Source organism: Cydia fagiglandana, chromosome 14 (assembly GCF_963556715.1).
Source record: "Cydia fagiglandana chromosome 14, ilCydFagi1.1, whole genome shotgun sequence".
NCBI classification, from domain to species: domain Eukaryota; kingdom Metazoa; phylum Arthropoda; class Insecta; order Lepidoptera; family Tortricidae; genus Cydia; species Cydia fagiglandana.
In genome coordinates, this window is record NC_085945.1 from 15,321,537 (window position 1) to 15,339,766 (window position 18,230).

General features: G+C 40.4%; 1 protein-coding gene across 1 annotated transcript in view; it reads right to left on the reverse strand.

Annotated features, from left to right (window-relative positions):
- Positions 1-18,230, reverse strand: part of LOC134670459 (uncharacterized) — a 244,205-nt gene that overhangs the window by 189,883 nt on the left and 36,092 nt on the right. Inside the window, exon 2 of the mRNA XM_063528285.1 lies at positions 9,008-9,098. Within this exon, the coding sequence (XP_063384355.1) occupies positions 9,008-9,098 (91 nt within the window). The remainder of the gene's footprint in view (positions 1-9,007; positions 9,099-18,230) is intronic.

Here is an 18,230-nt window from a genome sequence, read left to right on the forward strand (position 1 = left end):
ATTATCTCGCTGTTTCCTATTTATTTCTACGGTTTTACTGATATCTATTTCAATAAAATATCCAATTCGTCATACATTTTTGTCCGTGACAAACAATGGCGGAAGGCGAGGTGCAATTGTTATTGCAAATAAATACGTTGACACTCAAAAAAGAATATTTGTTTAACAAATTACAAAAGGCTTATGATGTATCCAAAACTGTTAAATTGGATAGTCTAGACTCGGTGCAAGATTACATGGTACAGTTTTCGGAACTCGATGACGCACGTTGCGACTTCGAAAAAATTGTCATGGAGATTATCATGCTGGAGATGCAGGCAAACCCCAAAGCTAAACCTTCAACAAGCTCGTTAGAAAGTTTCGACGATTTATATTTTGCTTGTAAAAAGGTAGCTTTGAACTGCAACCGTATAGTCCAGGAGCCAACCAAATATAATTTCACTGAAACCAAGGATGATTGTTTCGCTAGGCCACATTTACCGAAGCTGACTTTGTTTGAATTTGATGGTCAGGTGGAGAATTGGGCCACATTTCATGATACATTTGTGTCTTTGGTTCACAATCGCAAGTTCGAGAACATAGATAAATTTCATTATCTGCTGTCTTGTGTCAAAGGCCCAGCACTGAATATTATCAAGAGTCTTCCGATCACGTCTTACAACTATCCTGTAGTTTGGAAAAGCTTACTTGATAAGTACCAAGATGTCAGAGCGTTGACCGGCAGGTATCTGGATAAAATGCTGAATTTTTCACCTTTGACAAAAGACAGTGCATCGAATTTAACCTCATTCGTGGAGACTTTTGACCATTCCTTGAAAGCTATTCACGCCTTGCAGATTGAGAACTTGGACGACTATCTATTCTGCCATCTGGCACTTCGCGGGCTAGACAGTCATTCTCGGAAATTGTTTGAAGAAAGCCGCGATCAAAATGAATTACCGACTTTCGCGGAATTAATAAATTTTGTGAACAAACAAATAAAAGTGTTGGAACATACTTTTCCTAGTACTAGCTCCCGGACTATAAACAATCCACAAGTCAAAGTGAAGTCACCTGTCAACTTCACACAACCGAGTCATAAACCTGCCAGTTTCAAATATTCGAACGCGACCTCGTCTTCGCAAAAGGTTGGATTAACTGTTTCGCGTAATAATGATACTCATAATAATTCGTACCAAAACAAACTGACTTGCGTGCATTGCAACTCAAATCATCTGATTTATCGTTGCGAACAGTTTCGTAAACTGTTGATTCAAGATAGGATTGACCGTGTCAACGCCTTGAAGATATGCAGCAACTGTTTGAAAAGTGGTCACGAAGCGTCAAGTTGTAAGAGCAACATGACTTGTGGAGTTTGCTCTCAGCCTCATCATTATTTGCTACATCGGGATGCAAGTGTTCTGCAGGCTCCGGCCGTGCCGACCCTGCAGACGCCCCGCGCTGCCGTGCATGCAGCGGGGCCTTCGCCGCCGCGCTCCGTGAGTGTGACGCCCGCTTCAACTGGAACTGAGAATCTTCACTCCGTGAGTGAAAATTCAGGTTCTTACGGTGTAGTTTTGGGGACTACGAGGACTCTAGTGGTTGACATCACCGGTCAACATCAGAACTGCCGTGCTGTTCTTGATTCTGGAGCGCAAAGCTCATTTATTACTTTGAATTGTGCTCAACGTTTGGGCTTACCTCGCAACAAATGTCCTTACACAGTATCAGGACTTGGAGGTGAACTTGTCAAAAACTTTGGCATGGTGACGTGCGACTTGAAGCCGTGTAAATCGGACGTTCCGAGTTTCCAGGTGGAGATGGTCGTCGTGGAGAAAGTGTCATCTGAAATGCCAAATGTTTCATTTCCGCCAGAAGTTGTGGAAGAATACAAGAATTTTGAATTGGCTGACCCGTTGTTTTTCGAGAAGTCATCGGTGGATATTCTACTGGACAATGGCGTCGTGTCCGAATTGATTATGGACAAGCCTACTACTGTCAAGCCGAACATTCCAAAGGTTATTGAAACCATTTTTGGGTACGTCGTTAGCGGAAGATTATACAACGACACCGCAACACCAACACAGAGTTTCCATCTGACGATTTCTCTAGAGAAGACTTTGGACAAAACGCTGCGTGACTTCTGGGAAGTAGAGGAATTGCCGTGCAAACCTGTACTCAGCCCACAAGATCAGCTGGCTGAAGATATTTACGTGCGTGATCACTCCCGTGATGAGGGGGGGAGGTATATCGTGCCGCTGCCTTTTGTTCCTGATGCGCCGATACTCGGAGACTCTCGCGCTGCTGCTGAGCGACGACTGCTAGCAACAGAGCGCAAACTCGCGCGCTCACCAGTGCTGCAGCAAGCTTACAATGACTTCATGTTGGAGTATGAGAAACTAGACCACATGGAATTGTATACTGGTAGCGAGCCGAGCAAATATCTTGTACCACATCACAGTATTTTAAGGCCAAGCAGCACATCTACGCCGTTGCGCGTAGTCTTTGATGCTAGTGCGAAAACGTCTACAAACGTCTCTCTTAATGACACCCAGTTGACGGGACCAAACCTATACCGTGATATAGGTGCCATAATAACAAATTTTCGATTATTCGAATACTGTTTCGCAAGTGATATTTGCAAAATGTATCGTGCAATCCTTGTGCGCGAATCTGACCGAAAATATCAACATATTTTATATCGGTCGTCAGTTGACGAGCCGATAAAAGTCTATGAGTTGAAAACAATCACATATGGCGTGAGTTCGAGTCCATTTCTGGCCATACGCACTTTACTACAATTAGCCAGTGATGAAGGCGAACGTTTCCCTTCTGCTGCTGAAGTTGTACGTCAAGGCATCTATATGGATGATATCCTGTGGTCATGCGCCACCTTCTCTCAGGCATGTGCATTACAGGACGAGTTGATTAATATGCTACAGTGCGGAGGACTTGTGCTTAAGAAGTGGTCGAGCAACTCTGAACAATTGTTTGAGCGCGTCCCGGCTGAACATCGTGAAACTACTGTCACTTTTCAGAAGGACAGGGATGACGTTTCAATTAAGCTTTTAGGCTTGAAATGGTCTCCGGTGTTTGACGCGTTCAGCTTCTCATTGAACAAACAAGATACCGTCAATACTAAGCGATCTGTACTGAAGACTCTTGCGTCAATTTATGATCCTGTTGGATACATTGCTCCATGCACATTTGTTGCAAAGTGCATTCTTCAGGACCTTTGGAAGGTGGGTCTCGGTTGGGATGATCCGCTTCCTCAAGATGTATGCGAGCAGTGGTTGACGTTCATTGACGAACTACCCCGACTATCCGAGTTGCAGATTCAACGGCATATCTTGCTTCCAAATGTAACTGAATGCGAACTTGTTGGATTTAGCGACGCGTCTTCTCGTGGGTACGCCGCCTGCATCTACGTCATCTCACGACATCAGTCTAACGTTAAGTGCAGATTGTTGATGGCAAGGTCAAAGGTAGCACCTGTCAAAGTTCAGACTATCCCGAAAATGGAACTTATGGCCGCAGCACTTCTTGCAAAACTAATGAAGTACGCGTGTGAATGCTTAATTCGGGTTAATGTGACAAAAATCACAGCTTTGACAGATTCGTCTATTGTCTTGGCGTGGCTACAAACTGACGCTTATAAATTAAAAACATTTGTGTGTAACCGTGTTACACAAATAACAGAGTCAATACCTCCTCATGCGTGGCGTCATGTGAACAGCGAAAACAACATGGCAGACGTCGCCTCGCGAGGTGTTTCTCCGTCGCAGTTCATGGCTGGTAGCTCTCAGTGGTTTGAAGGGCCTGCCTGGATGTATGACGATTGTGAGAATTGGCCTGTTTCCACTTTCATAAACAAATGTGAAACACAAATCCCAGAGATGAAATTAAATACAAATACATTTAATTTACTATCTCAACAAACGGGAGAAGAAGGTAAACTGGAATTCGTTGATCGTGTTTGCAACCAGTTCTCTTCTTATTCTAGAATGCAAAGAAGCATCGCCTGGATCTTACGTTTACTGCGACGATTCCGTGGTGACGTTTCGATTTGCGACCAAGTTTTAACGACTAAAGACTTGAATCAAGCCCATGATTGCTTGATCAAATTAGTACAAGCAGCTTATTTCAAAGAGCAAATTGAAACTTTGAAAAGGGGCGTAACGTACATCCCTTCGTTAAGGAAGCTTGCACCCTTTCTTGACGATCGAGGCTTCCTCAGGGTGGGGGGTCGTATCCCGCACTCTGACTTGCCTTACAATGCGAAGCATCCTATATTGTTGCCGAAGCAAAGTAGGTTTACAAAGCTCTTGGTGGAATATTTTCATAAGAAATATTTACACACAGGTCCGCAGACCTTGCAGAATATTCTCAACCAGAGATATTGGATCTTGTCGGCTCGTAGCCTAATTCGTTCCATTCATTCAAAGTGCAAGAGCTGCTACAAATGTAGACCCACTCTGCTGCAGCCTAAAATGGGTGACCTTCCATCAACTCGTCTGTTACCTAATAAGGTGTTTGAGCATGTAGGTGTGGACCTGGCCGGACCCTTTTATATAAAGGAAAGCTTACGGCGCAATGCGAAGATAGAGAAGGCTTATTTAGCGGTCTTCGTTTGCTTTTCAACTAAAGCCGTGCATTTGGAAACGCTCTCCTCTCTATCTGCCGATTGCTTTTTGGCTACTCTAGACAGATTCGTATCCCGTCGCGGTCTTTCGGCATGCTTTTATTCCGATTGCGGGACGAATTTCACAGCAGCCAGTAAACATCTTGCTGATGTTCAGAAATTCATGTCTGACAAGAGCACTCAACAGGATATTTTTAACGGCTGCGCTCAGCGCTTGATTAACTGGCAGTTCAATCCTCCTAGCGCCCCTCACATGGGTGGTTTATGGGAGAGTTGCGTTCGCATTGCGAAATACCATCTTGTACGTGCTGTCGGTGACAAAGCCTTGACTTTTGAGGAGCTGACAACAATTTTCTGTAAAATTGAAGCCATAATGAATTCACGGCCATTATGCGCTCTGCCAGCTAGTGATAATCCTCATGAGTTTAATGTCCTAACTCCTGGACACTTCTTGATAGGCAAGAGTCTGACAGCTGTACCAGAGTATGATTTGCAGTCTGTACCTGTAAATCATCTATCACGTTGGCAATATTTGCAAAATTGCTCTCAACTGTTTTGGAAGAAATGGAGCCAAGATTATTTACATACCTTACAGCAAAGGTCAAAATGGTTCACCTCGCCTCCCAATATTAATGTAGGAGACTTAGTGTTGGTCAAGGACGACCGAGTTTCTCCTTGCAGTTGGCCACTTGCAATTGTCCAACAAACACATCCCGGTTTAGACGGCATTGTGCGCAAGGTTACTCTGCGCACAAGAGCTAACAATTCCTTTTTGAGACCTGTTAATAAACTGTGTCCTCTGCCTTATACTCACTAAATCCCCTTCTTTTATCGCATTAATTGCATATATTTTATTTTTTTTCGCGCCTATACATGCGCAAGTTCTGTTCTCTCTTTTTTCATATTATGAGAAAGCCACATAGTGCTTTCGGTGGGGGGTGTTTAGTATTCAACCTACTGCTATACTGATTTATTTGAGGTAGCGAGGCTACTGGCCGGCGACACATTCGCAATGGTCTAAAAAGTAACAACTAACGGTGTCAGTGTCATCAAAACATCGTAACAAAAAGAATATCTGAATTCGCGAAATATACCAGAAAACAGTGTGCAGTGCTTTGAAATAACGAGGAAGCCACCAGCGAGCAATCCACCCGCAGAGGCCTCTGCCAGCTCTGACCACAAATACCGGTAAGCCCTTCTACCATCAGATAAAGCAGTATAGTGTCGAATAAACTAACTTAAAAAACTACAGTCCACTGGCTTTATGCCACATAGCCTATTATTGCATTGTCATCGGATATACTCAAGTATACCAAATTTCAGCTCAACCAGAGACCAGGAAACGGTTCATACGAATAAAGCTTTCATGCTTGGTGAAGAAGTTGATATCAAGACTGATGACAGTCAAACCTTACTGGAGGAACTACAAAAAATTGATGCCGAGGAGTTGTTTTATAAACAAGTGAACCTTCTTGTCAATGAAGATATTACTGAACGGCAAATGTCTATTTTTCCATTTGCACCTGTTGTTGAAAGTTATAAATATAGGTAATCCACGGACGCGGTGAAGTTAAATAAAAGTGCGTAATAAAAAGGTAGGCTTACCGAATGAAAATCGTCAATATTTGTTTGTCTCCAGGATTGGTGAATTTGAATATTTTTCTCTTGAAAAGCGCCCAATAGACTCAAAGTTAATCCCACCTATTCAAATGTCTTGCGACTTCTAACAGACCAATTTAAACGTCACTGACATCAATGATATGTAACTAATGTCGGTTATCGTGCATTTCTCTCGTACTTGTCCGTGCGACGTACCTACATGCAGTGGCGGATTTGCAGTCTTTGCCGCCCTAGGCCCCAGGCCTTGTAGCCGCCCCTTTCTCAGCATCAGCACCCATCATATTGACTACATTTAGATCAGGCAACGAAAAGGTATAGAGGGAAATGCTTGGGACACATTTTTAACTTAGTAACTTTATTTGGACTCGGAGGTGAACATATCAAAAGCCCCCTTGAGCGGGGGTAGGGGGGTTTGGTTTTAAGGTCACATTTTTCGGTTTTTCGCTTATTATATCTCAGAAACTATACGTCCTTGTGACATGAAGAGATCATAGGAACATAGGTTTTACGGAAAAAATAAGCAAATACTTATTCATTTTAAGTGATAGTTTTACCAATAATATTGACTTTTTATGTACCTGCAAGAACATTCAAAAAATCTAAATTATAAACAAGAAAAACATTTTTTTTGCCTATTTTCTTGAACAACTGCTAAACTATTTATCCTACAATTATATAAAAACAAATTTGAGATTCTTACAATGAGCTCTTTGATTTGATATGTATGTAGGTAACACGATATAGTTCGAAAAACTTTATTTTTAAACTTTCTCATTTACCCCCCAAAATGGCCTCCTTATTTAAAATTCATTTATTTATGTTACACGTCCATCTTTGGGTCACACATTTCCATATGTGTGTCAAATTTCAACTTAATTGGTCCAGCAGTTTCGGAGAAAATAGGCTGTGACAGACGGACAGCCAGACGCACGAGTGATCCTATAAGGGTTCCGTTTTTTTCCTTTTGAGGTACGGAACCCCACACTCGCGTTCGCGGCTTCGCGCCGCGATTCGCGCACAAGTGTGGAGGGCCCTCAAGATATCGTAAAAATTGTAGCTTGTAGCAAATTTAGCCAACTTTCATTTTGTATAATGATCATGTCGTTAGAACGCATAGTTTCCGAGATATAAGCGAAAAACGGAAAAATGTGACCTTCAAACCCCTCTCTTCCCCCGGCTCAAGGGCTACGGCCGGGGACTTTTGATATGTTCACCTCCTAGATAGTCCAAATAAAGTTAGGTACGAAGTAAAATTGTGTTTCAAGCATTTCCCTTTATAGGTACCTTTTTTTGAGAATTCGTTGCCTGGCCTAATTTTGAGTTATTTTTTGTTATCATCAGCGAATTTTTAGTCACAATTTGCCGCCCCTAATATCTCGCCGCCCTAGGCCCGGGCCTACTGTGCCTTATGGGAAATCCGCCACTGCCTACATGTACTTACATGTATGTATACGCGCGAGCGAAACGCACAAACACTAAATAACATAATTCAAAATATCATTCTAATGTCAGTGTATCGTTCGAATTGGCCTGTAAGGGTACAAATCGTATTGTTACCTGTATAACTTTTCAGTTCTTTTTAGGGTTCCGTACCGAAAGGGTAAAACGGGACCCTATTACTAAGACTTCGCTGTCCGTCCGTCCGTCCGTCCGTCCGTCCGTCTGTCACCAGGCTGTATCTCACGAACCGTGATAGCTAGACAGTTGAAATTTTCACAGATGATGTATTTCTGTTGCCGCTATAACAACAAATACTAAAAACAGAATAAAATAAAGATTTAAATGGGGCTCCCATACAACAAACGTGATTTTTGACCAAAGTTAAGCAACGTCGGGAGTGGTCAGTACTTGGATGGGTGACCGTTTTTTTTTTTGCTTTTATTTGTTTTTTTTTTGCATTATGGTACGGAACCCTTCGTGCGCGAGTCCGACTCGCACTTGCCCGGTTTTTCAGTTTATTTCGTCCGTTATTATATTTCTCGAAAAATATTTGTTTCGGAAAAGCGGCGGCTTGAAGCCGAAAGAGAATTGAAAATAAAGTAAAATGGCGGAAGAATAAACTTCAAAATTCTAAAAAACCGATAAGCAAACCGCTAAAATATAAAATTTTAATAAGCAAAGTTTTAAACGTTTGGATCCTCTTCTGCAACTTTGCAACTTTTAATAACAAATATCGAATTTATTTTTAACTCTTGAGATTTGGGTCAGCTTACGCGCTGCAATGAAAATTTCTATTGAGCCGCAGGCTAGAGGGTCTTATTGGATTCATTTTGTCTCTAAAACATTTATTGTTTAATTATTTACACCAGATTTACACCAATAGAATCACCTTTCTGCGTGGGATCCCTGACACCGCGGATTTCTATTGCGGTTGTCTTTCCTTTACCTCGGGAGGCACCATGTCATAAAGATACATCGGATTTGTACAAGTCCTCTGTACAAACAGCAAAACGCTTAACTGTCCATCGGTGGACCTTATGCCTTTTGTAATAAGGCTTTCGAACTGTCAGTTAACAGTATTGGCGAAGGTACATACCTAGTACCTACAGTGCTAAAGTTAAAAGTCCGAATAAAATACTCGTACGTCACGCCACGGCGTGGCGGTTAGTAGTTTGTTGATCACTTGCCTAGATACTTATGACGTTATTCATATAAACGCACTACAATCCTTTGTCTTTATCTGTCACTGACTTACGTATTTGTAAAAAAGAAATGAAGCATAAATTAAGTAATTGATGCTTATGAGTAAGGGGGTTAGTTACTTACGCTTCAGATATGAATGCGCGCAGCTTGCAGAACACGATGCCCAGGCTGTAAGGGTACTGGTGCCAGTAGACTGACAAGTCGTTTGGTAGACCTGCAACAAAACACAAACTCTTAGGAGGAAGCTTACATGCATATCGCTCTAATAGTCTACATCGCAACGGTTCAAAACGCAAAATGCCTACAACATTTTCCGTCGTTTTATCTTTAGGTTAGCGATGTCGACGACGCCCCGCTGCCGCGGGGCTTCTATGCCACCATGGTGGATAGTTGCAAGATAGCGAAGAATTAAATAAAACGTGAATGAAAATTCTCACGTAATTTATAAAGTCTATCAACTGACGTGACAACACAGGTCAGAAGGACCAGAAAAGCAAATCCTATAAAAGAGGTTGCGTTCTTAATATACAGTTAAACCTATTCTTCATCTAGTCTCTTCGTAAGTATTTAAGTAAGTACCACTTTTGACTAAGAAAAAGCAGTTAAAACTTATAGTTCGTTTTTTTAGCATTAGAAATAAGGTAAACAATCTTGATGTGCCTTTTAATTGAAAAACAGATTTTTAAAATAAGTTACGACGAATATGTAACAATTATGAATCTAATGCGATCATTTATATTCTTCTGCTTTCATAAGTAATAGTTACTGATTTTTAAAAAGCGTTTTTTCAATTAAAAGACCTGTCAAGATCGCTTACCTTCTTGCAAGTTCTTTCTAATGCTAAAAACACGAACTATAGTTATCGCCGATTCACAAAAACTAGTTTTGATAGTAAAAACGCAATAAAATATTTTTTACAAAGGCATTAATGCCGATTCCACTTAAAATGAGCTTTTACTATAACAATATAACAAAATCGTTATCATAAACATACGAGTATATGTACATATGTTGTTTTCCTTATTTGATAAAATAAATGTTTTTGATGTAGGTGAGTATGTAGTTGTTTACCTTACTACTCGTATATCCGCGTATTGCGTCGCACAACAAATGATGTAGGTATTCGACGTCAAAGATATGTTTACACTTTTCGCCTTATTACAAAGGAGTAAGGTGCAAAAGTGTAAACATATCTTTGACGTCGACTGTACTAAACAAGTAAATATTGCTGAAATTCCGTAATTCCGCGCCAGCTTGTCGAACGATTTGCTTCAAATTTCTGTCAGCATCGGAATTTACTCGAACAGAATCATTATACTTATTAATATAGGTACGTGCGAATTTTATTTCACAAACTTGGCGTTATTTTGTCTCGCGTCTATAATATTGGCATATTTTGTGACAGTCTGTTGAACTCTGGGCCCGATTCGGATTATGAAATAGACATCTATTAGATATCTTTAAGACGTCACCAAGATACGATAACGATATGTTTCAGATCTAACCTGTCAAATTTGACATTTGCGCGATTCTGGAGATACTCTTGAACGATTTCCACAGGATATGACTTAGAGATCCAATTCACATCTAATAGATATGTTACTCTATCTAACGTAAAAGTGACATTGGTTGCCCGAATTGCGCTGCAAAAGAGACCTAGTTGATATCTAAACTATAACGTATCTAGAATGGATCTAGTACGTGTCGTCTCTTGTGAATATCTTGAAGTTCGAATACGGCAGACTGTTCGATCATCAGTTATTATCTGCATCATCGATCAACGTCACATCGACGTAATAGGTAGCATAAGATCACCGGCGTCTTTACCTTTCCGGGGTTTCATAAAAAACCGGACAAGTACGAGTCGGACTCGCCCACCGAGGTTTCCGTACTTTTTAGTATTTGTTGTTATAGCGGCAACAGAAATACATCATATGTGAAAATTTCAACTGTCTAGCTATCACGGTTCGTGAGATACAGCCTGGTGACAGACGGACGGACGGACGGACGGACGGACGGACAGCGGAGTCTTAGTAATAGGGTCCCGTTTTACCCTTTGGGTACGGAGCCCTAAAAACATAAGAAATAAATAGTTATTTGTTTTACAAAGGGGCAAAGATGTTGTTTAACCGCTTGTGCTAATATTGATACCCGAGCAAGCGAAATATTCCAAAATTGAACCACAAGCGTAGCGAGTGGTTCGAAAAATGGAATCTTGAGCATTGCGAGGGTTGCAAAGTACGAGGGTTAAACAAAATTTGCCCCCGAGTGAAACACAACAATTTTTAACCAAGCAATTAAATGTAAAATATCAAACAAAATGAAACCAAATCAAATCCAAATTAATGTTATTAAATATTTATCATCCAAAATCATCATTTAAAAGTCAATTCTACCATCAAACATAAGAAAACAACTCAAAATTTGCATTTGATTACTTTGCCTCACATATGAATAAAATGCAACTTTGCTATCAGTTTTTGAAGTGCAAAGTGAGCTGGTGTAGTCAAAAAGACTGTCTCACAGTAATCAAAATTTTTCTTCTTCCTTTTCCCTTTCCTCAAACTGTAACGTTAAAATTGGGACACTGAGGCACAATTAGGGCACACGTTTATGAAAGTGGGGCATAGAGTGCACAACGAGTAATCGGATTAAATGCAGCACGTGAAAGCGTTCGCTGTAGGCACTGGGGCCATGTTCGAACTTTAAAAACGCAGAGTGACTTGTTTTTAGGATCCCTTACGATTCAATAATAATAACTTAAAAAACCACTTATCATCATTTTTTTTCTAACCTAGCGATCATAAATTTAAATAAAGAACTATGGTCACACATTACAAAACCGCATCAAAATCGGCATCCGTTGGAGAGCTACGATGCCACAGACAGACAGATAGACACTAGCGTCAAACATATAACACCCCTCACCCATCTTTTTGCATGCATAGACGATAGAGTCAGACCGAGAATAGTCAGCAGTGATTTTGATAGCCCACGCAGTGCAAGTGTCATTTTAAACGTCAAACATCTATGAAATTATGACGTATAAATAACACTTGCACTGCGTGAGCTATCAAAGTCGCCGCAGAATTTTCTTGGTCTAATTTCCTCCTGTGTGCTCTGTGCTTTAGTTTGACAAAGAACGCTCAAACGTAATGAAAATGAATAAAGTAGGTACATATATTTCATACTAGTAAAAGGAAGTTGAGAACTTTTGTACGTACCCAATTTGCCTTAGCACGCTCACTCCACCCTCAAAGGTAATCAGAGTTCTTATTAAATAATGACAAAGGTTTTGAGTATGCTTACATCTACTTGAGAAGTATTTTATTGTATTGTAAATGTAATAAAGAGTATAGGTATATTTGTATTGATGAACTGCAACTCTGCAACCAGGGATCGCAAACGGTTTTTTGGAAAAACTTCGAAATAACCATATTTTTCGAATTATTTTATACTCGAAATGTAGGACTCAGTTGTGTTTTTAGGTAACCACTTTGTATTATTAGATTGCCCAATTAGAAATGAAATAATTATACTGGAATCAGTTATGCATCGCTGCCATACATGACCCAAATTTTTTTTATAAAGCTATGAGCTTCATCACATCTGAGTAATTCTCATCATTTCTAGCCTGGGAGGCAAAAAGAAGCGTGCGTCTAGTCGGGGAGGGTGGGGCAAGTGTTCTGATTGACTGACTGATTCATCAACGCAGAGCCGAAACTACAAAAGATAGAAAGTTGAAATTTGCACTCTAGATTACATTTATAAATTGTAAGAGATAAGAAGCAATTTTGAGAAATTCAACCCCTAAGGGGGTTAAAAAGGAGATGAATGTTTGTATGGGGTTCAAGTTTTATTTTAAGATAGGAATTTGAAACTTAGTAAAAAGATTTTTTTTTTTTTATTAATGGGCTAACTCATGGCCACAAATATTTTTAAATTACAAGAAAACTAACATCAGCGTTTTTGAAAATTCATCCCCTAAGGTGGTGAAAAAGGGGTCGAAAGTTTGTATGGATATCAAAAAAAATTTCGAACGCGGGACTTGAATCTATGTATTTGGGGATATTATTAAAAGACAGGAAAAGTAATTTCAGCGTTTTGTAAAATTCATCCCCTAACAGGGTTAAAAAGGGGTTGAAAGTTTGAATCCATTACAAATCCGAGTAGACGCACATTTCTTATTGCCTCCCAGGTTTGAAATGCTTAGAATTACTCAAGGAACATGTGATGAAGCTCATAGCTTAATAAAACATTTTTGGGTCAACTTTATAACTGCTTCCGCTATTAACAAAGAACGAAAAAATACCGATTTCGTTCCCATACAAAAAATACCGGTACCCGATCCCGGGCTGCAACTTTGTAACACAAATATGAAACGAACATTATTGCATATTTATATTAGATATGCTTTCAAAAAATTTTGCATAAATATAGCAACATTGTTTCTATAGTTGTCATCTATTAATTTAATTACTTATATATAAAACTCGACGTGATGCCTTCGTCTTTTTACACAAACTTTAACTGTAGGAAGCATAAGGATAACCTTTATTTACGATGTAACATAATATTTATGATATACCTACTTCAATCAATGTCTTGCATTCAAAAGTGACAGTCTACATATACTATACACATAGTTACATAATATATGTTATATGCTGCGATAGTTACCATACCCTACAATGTCCAAAATTACTTAAGTGCCTTAGTACTTAACATAACATACAAAAGTACTTGACATAACAACTATAGTTGTTATGTTTTCCGAATTATTTCTCTCACTCCACCCACAATCAAGAATGTTGTTTGCTCTATGTTTGACTGGTAGAGAATGCCTTAAGGCATTAAGTCCACCATTTATACTTATTTTTATTGCGCAATTAAGTTTAAATAAATTTACCTACGTCTTTACTCCTAACTAGGTACAACAACAAAGCCTAAAATCCAACATAATAAGTAGTCCAAGTGTCACCGCTAATAACGGCCCAATTTGAGTCGCAATCGAGTCTGAACTAACACAGTTTAACTCGATTTGACATAAACACGGACTGCTCATATAGATTCTGACCCTCAATGTTCCGACCTAAACAAATACTCGTGCCGCAATTGTTTTAAGGTGACCAGCGGGATTTTGTAAGGCGCCATGCGAAATTTAATCAGATTTTATTACTGTACTGTAAAACCACGTAATTAGTAGCAAAGGGGCTATTCATAAATTACGTCATTTCAAATTAGGGGGGGGGGTCTGGACATCGGATGACGGTAGCATGAAGTAGGAGGAAATGGGGTCATTTGAAGCATGATTTTTGGATGACTATAGGGGGGGGGGGGTCAAAAATCGTCAAAAATCGATGACGTAATTTATGGACAGCCCCAAAGCCCGGACGCAAGGAGCAAAAATGCACTTTTTACTAGTGCTTATAGTCCGTTTTTTTTAGCATTAGAAAGAACTTCGCAGAAGTAAGCTTGTGGTTCCAAATCCGGCACTTTTAGCGGTAATAATTTGAAGTAAATTATATGTATTGACCATGCTACATTAGATAAATCAATAATTATTAACAATTAAAAAACCTGATAAAAACTGCACGCTTGCTTCTGTGGAGTTCTTTCTAATGCTAAAAAAAAACGAACTATAGTTAAATATCACCTCTTCTATCGACATCCTTACGAACAATTTTTGAATCAATGAATTTCGGATTCAAAAATTGTTCGTATGGATGTCGATAGAATAGTCGATATTTAATTAAGCACTAGTGAAAAGTGCATTTTTGCGAGGATGCGTAGCGAGGAATGTGTTTGTCATGAACCAATAGAAACACTTCATTTACCTATTGTCGCTCAGATCAGCTCTAGTGAAAACAGCGGAGCGTGGGTTTTGTACATAGAAAACAAGTGAAGGATGTGAGCGAAGAATGTGTTGCGAGTGCGAGGTACGGACGCGAGCGAATAACATTAACACATTCATTGTCACTAAGTGCTACGAGTTACGCTAGTAGGGCGTAGCCACGTCTTTGCCGTATGTAGCGCGTAGTCGCTACGAACAGTGTACCCGTACCCGACAGTCGGGTTCTTGACCCTGAATGTGCAAAAAGCTCCTCTTACCGCACCCCACTCGTTAGTCAAATTTTATGTAATCTTTGACTTGTAACTTAATGTTATTAATAAAGTTTCATGTTCCTTTTATTTCATTTTCGCTACGCATCCTCGCATCGCATTCTATGGGCCCGATTCGGATTTTGAAATAGACATCTATTAAACATCTTTTAGACATCTCACATCAACAAGATATGATAACGAGATTTTTAAGATCTAACCTGTCCAATTTGACATTTGCGCGATTCTGGAGATACTCTTGAAAAATTTCCACAGGATATGACTTAGAGATCCAATTCACATCTAATAGATATCTTACTCTATCTAACGTAAAAGTGACGTTGGTTGCCCGAATTGCGCTGCAAAAGAGAACTAATTGATATCTAAACAATAACGTATCTAGAATGGATCTTGTACGTGTCGTCTCTTGTGAATATCTTGAAGTTCGAATACAGCAGTATCTCTGGTGGAACAGGGAACCATCACAACGGCTATTAAAGACCATACCAAGACCAAACATCAGGAAGAATGGGACAGTCTGACGGGTCTAAAGCATGCAAAGCTCTTTATGCAAGGAATAGACTCCGGCTGGAGCAAAAAGCTTTGGAAACTTAGCAAAAGCCAACTCCAAATCATAACGGGGGTGTTTACCGGCCATTACGGGGTCAAAGGAATTCTGGCCAAAATGGGACACTCTGACAACACCGATTGTCGTATGTGGGGCGTAGAGGAAGAGACAGTGAAACACTTAATGTGTGAATGTCACGCCCTCGCGAGACAAAGAATGAAGACTTTGGAGCAGGATATCTGGAACCAAAGGACTTCAAAACGCTACCCATGAGCTCCATCATCCGACACATGAATATGGTGGGAAAAGCTCTTTGAGTAGTTGACAGATCTTTTCGAGGGGGTAATTGCACAAAAGATCCCTATGGGTCGAAGTGTATCCGCAAGGGCCCCCGAAAACAATAAGATAAGATGATCGGCAACCTTTTAGCAGCCAAGGGCCACATAGTAGTTACCGAAGATGACGCGGGCCGCACTTTAGCAATATTTTTGACTTCAGCAGACATTGTCGTTCGTCAGTATTACATACAAAATAGCCAAGGAGGCTCACGGGCCGCAAGCGAGAGGCTGGCGGGCTGGATGCGGCCCGCGGGCCGCTGGTAGCCGACTGCTGGTTTAGTAGATCGTCCCACGCATACGAAGTCGCGGGTAGAAACTAGTCAGTTTATAAATAGACTGCGAAACTTTGCAGTCTAAGAGAGTCAGTTACGGGTTACTTGATAAGTCAACCCTTAATGGACAACGTTAAGGCCCCGTGGGAGAAGAATAACCTGAAACTCTTTCACTCTCACAGAGCGTAAGCGTGAGCGAGACGGCTTTGAGTGTCTGGGATCGCAGTTATCATGTTTTTGAATTGTTATGTATCTCCTTCGATATCACGGGCCTATAATCCCGGTTTTTTGATAGGCTTGCGTGGGGACACAGATCCAACACGTAGAGGCCCCTTGGAGAGCTTTAATGTCATGTAGAACGCCTGCTGGAACCCGTTCACAGGTGCAACAATAGACACCCATGAACCGGTCTCAGCAGGCATTGGGACTATTGTAGCAAAAGTGAATAGTATACCGGTCTATGGATTGAAGTTTGGGTGGACTATGAGACTGGGCTATTGTAAAGAGTTCGGTCACCGTTATGTATTATTATTATAAGCCTATACGGTGTCGCACTGCTGGGCAAAGGCCTCCTCCCTTGATTTCCATTCGTCTCGATTTTGGGCAATCTCCGGCCAGTCGTTAAGATATGCGTCCAGGACGTCCCGCCATCTCGGTCTGGGCCTACCACATCCTCACCCGTCTTGCGGCACCCATACCGTGGTTATTTTGGCCCACCTCTGTGGGTGCATGCGGCAGACATGTCCGGCCCAGTCCCATTTCAGCTTGGCTTTTGGTTTTGGGATTATTTTTAACAAAAAAGTAATCAATAAGTTCAAGTAATCGAAAATAAAATTTGCACGTTTTTAGAAACAATTTTCATATAATAGCTTTTGTGCAAAAATTGTTACAAAATTTTAAGGTGCGTTTTCAAGTCAAGAAATCAGGTTTCAAATCAATGTGGTTAATAGAGAGAGGCCTGAAGATTGGTAATAAAATTTTTGGCAACTTTTAAGGTTGACTCACGCTAGACCGGGCCGGGCCATCCGGCGCTCTTTTTCAATAGATAGCACCACGTGATCAAGGATCAGCCGTCATAGAAAATGACATGTCGGGCGCCTCGGCCCGGGCACGGCCCGGTCTAGCGTGAGTCATCTTTTATTATCTAAAAAGGCTACGATTTTTACAAGCTTTTATTTAGTTTCACCTGACCGTTGTCTGTTTGTCTGTCTGTCTGTCTGTGTATGTGTAATCAAATCTTGCAAGTTAAATTTGATCTACGGTTCCCGATTGAGCTGAAATTTTGCATGCATGTATAAATCGGATGACAATGCAATATTATGGTATAACACTTTAAACTCTCGCGTTTTGTACACATATTTAATTACACAAACGGGTCTACCGCGGGTTATGTGGGTTATGGGTACGGGGTACGGGTTATGGTACCATCGAGCTGATCTGATGATGGAGACAGAAGGTGGCTATAGGAACTCTGTGATGAAACAACGCAACCTAATTGTGTTAGGGGTTTTTAGAATTGTTAGGCCAAGAAATAAGAAGTTATAGAGGGAAACGCTAGGAACACAATTTTTGACTCCGTAACTTTGTTTGGACTAGTTAGGAGGTGAACATATCAAAAGTCCCCGGCCGTAGCCCCGGTGCTGGGAGGGAGAGGGGGGAAAGAAGGTCTCATTTTTCGGTTTTTCACTTATATCTTGGAAACTTTGCGTCTTAGCGACATGACTACTGAGACAAACCAAAAGCTGATAAAATTTGTTACAAGTTTTATTCAGTCAAGTTTTTCGATATCTTGAATAGTTTTTGAGATATCCGCTCTTGAAAGTTTATTTAGGGCTTTCAATTTTATCTTGATATCTACATTAGTGAAGGTGCTAGGCCGTGTTTGGTATCATTTTCGTATAAATCGAGGATGCTGAATTCATTTTTGGTATCACATTGACACCATTCCTTAGAAAAAACATATAAACTTTATACAAATACCTTTTTTTTTTAAATTCCTCTTCACGCTTAAACCGCTTAACCAATTTAATTGTAATTTGGTATACAGATATTTTGAGTCCTAAGAC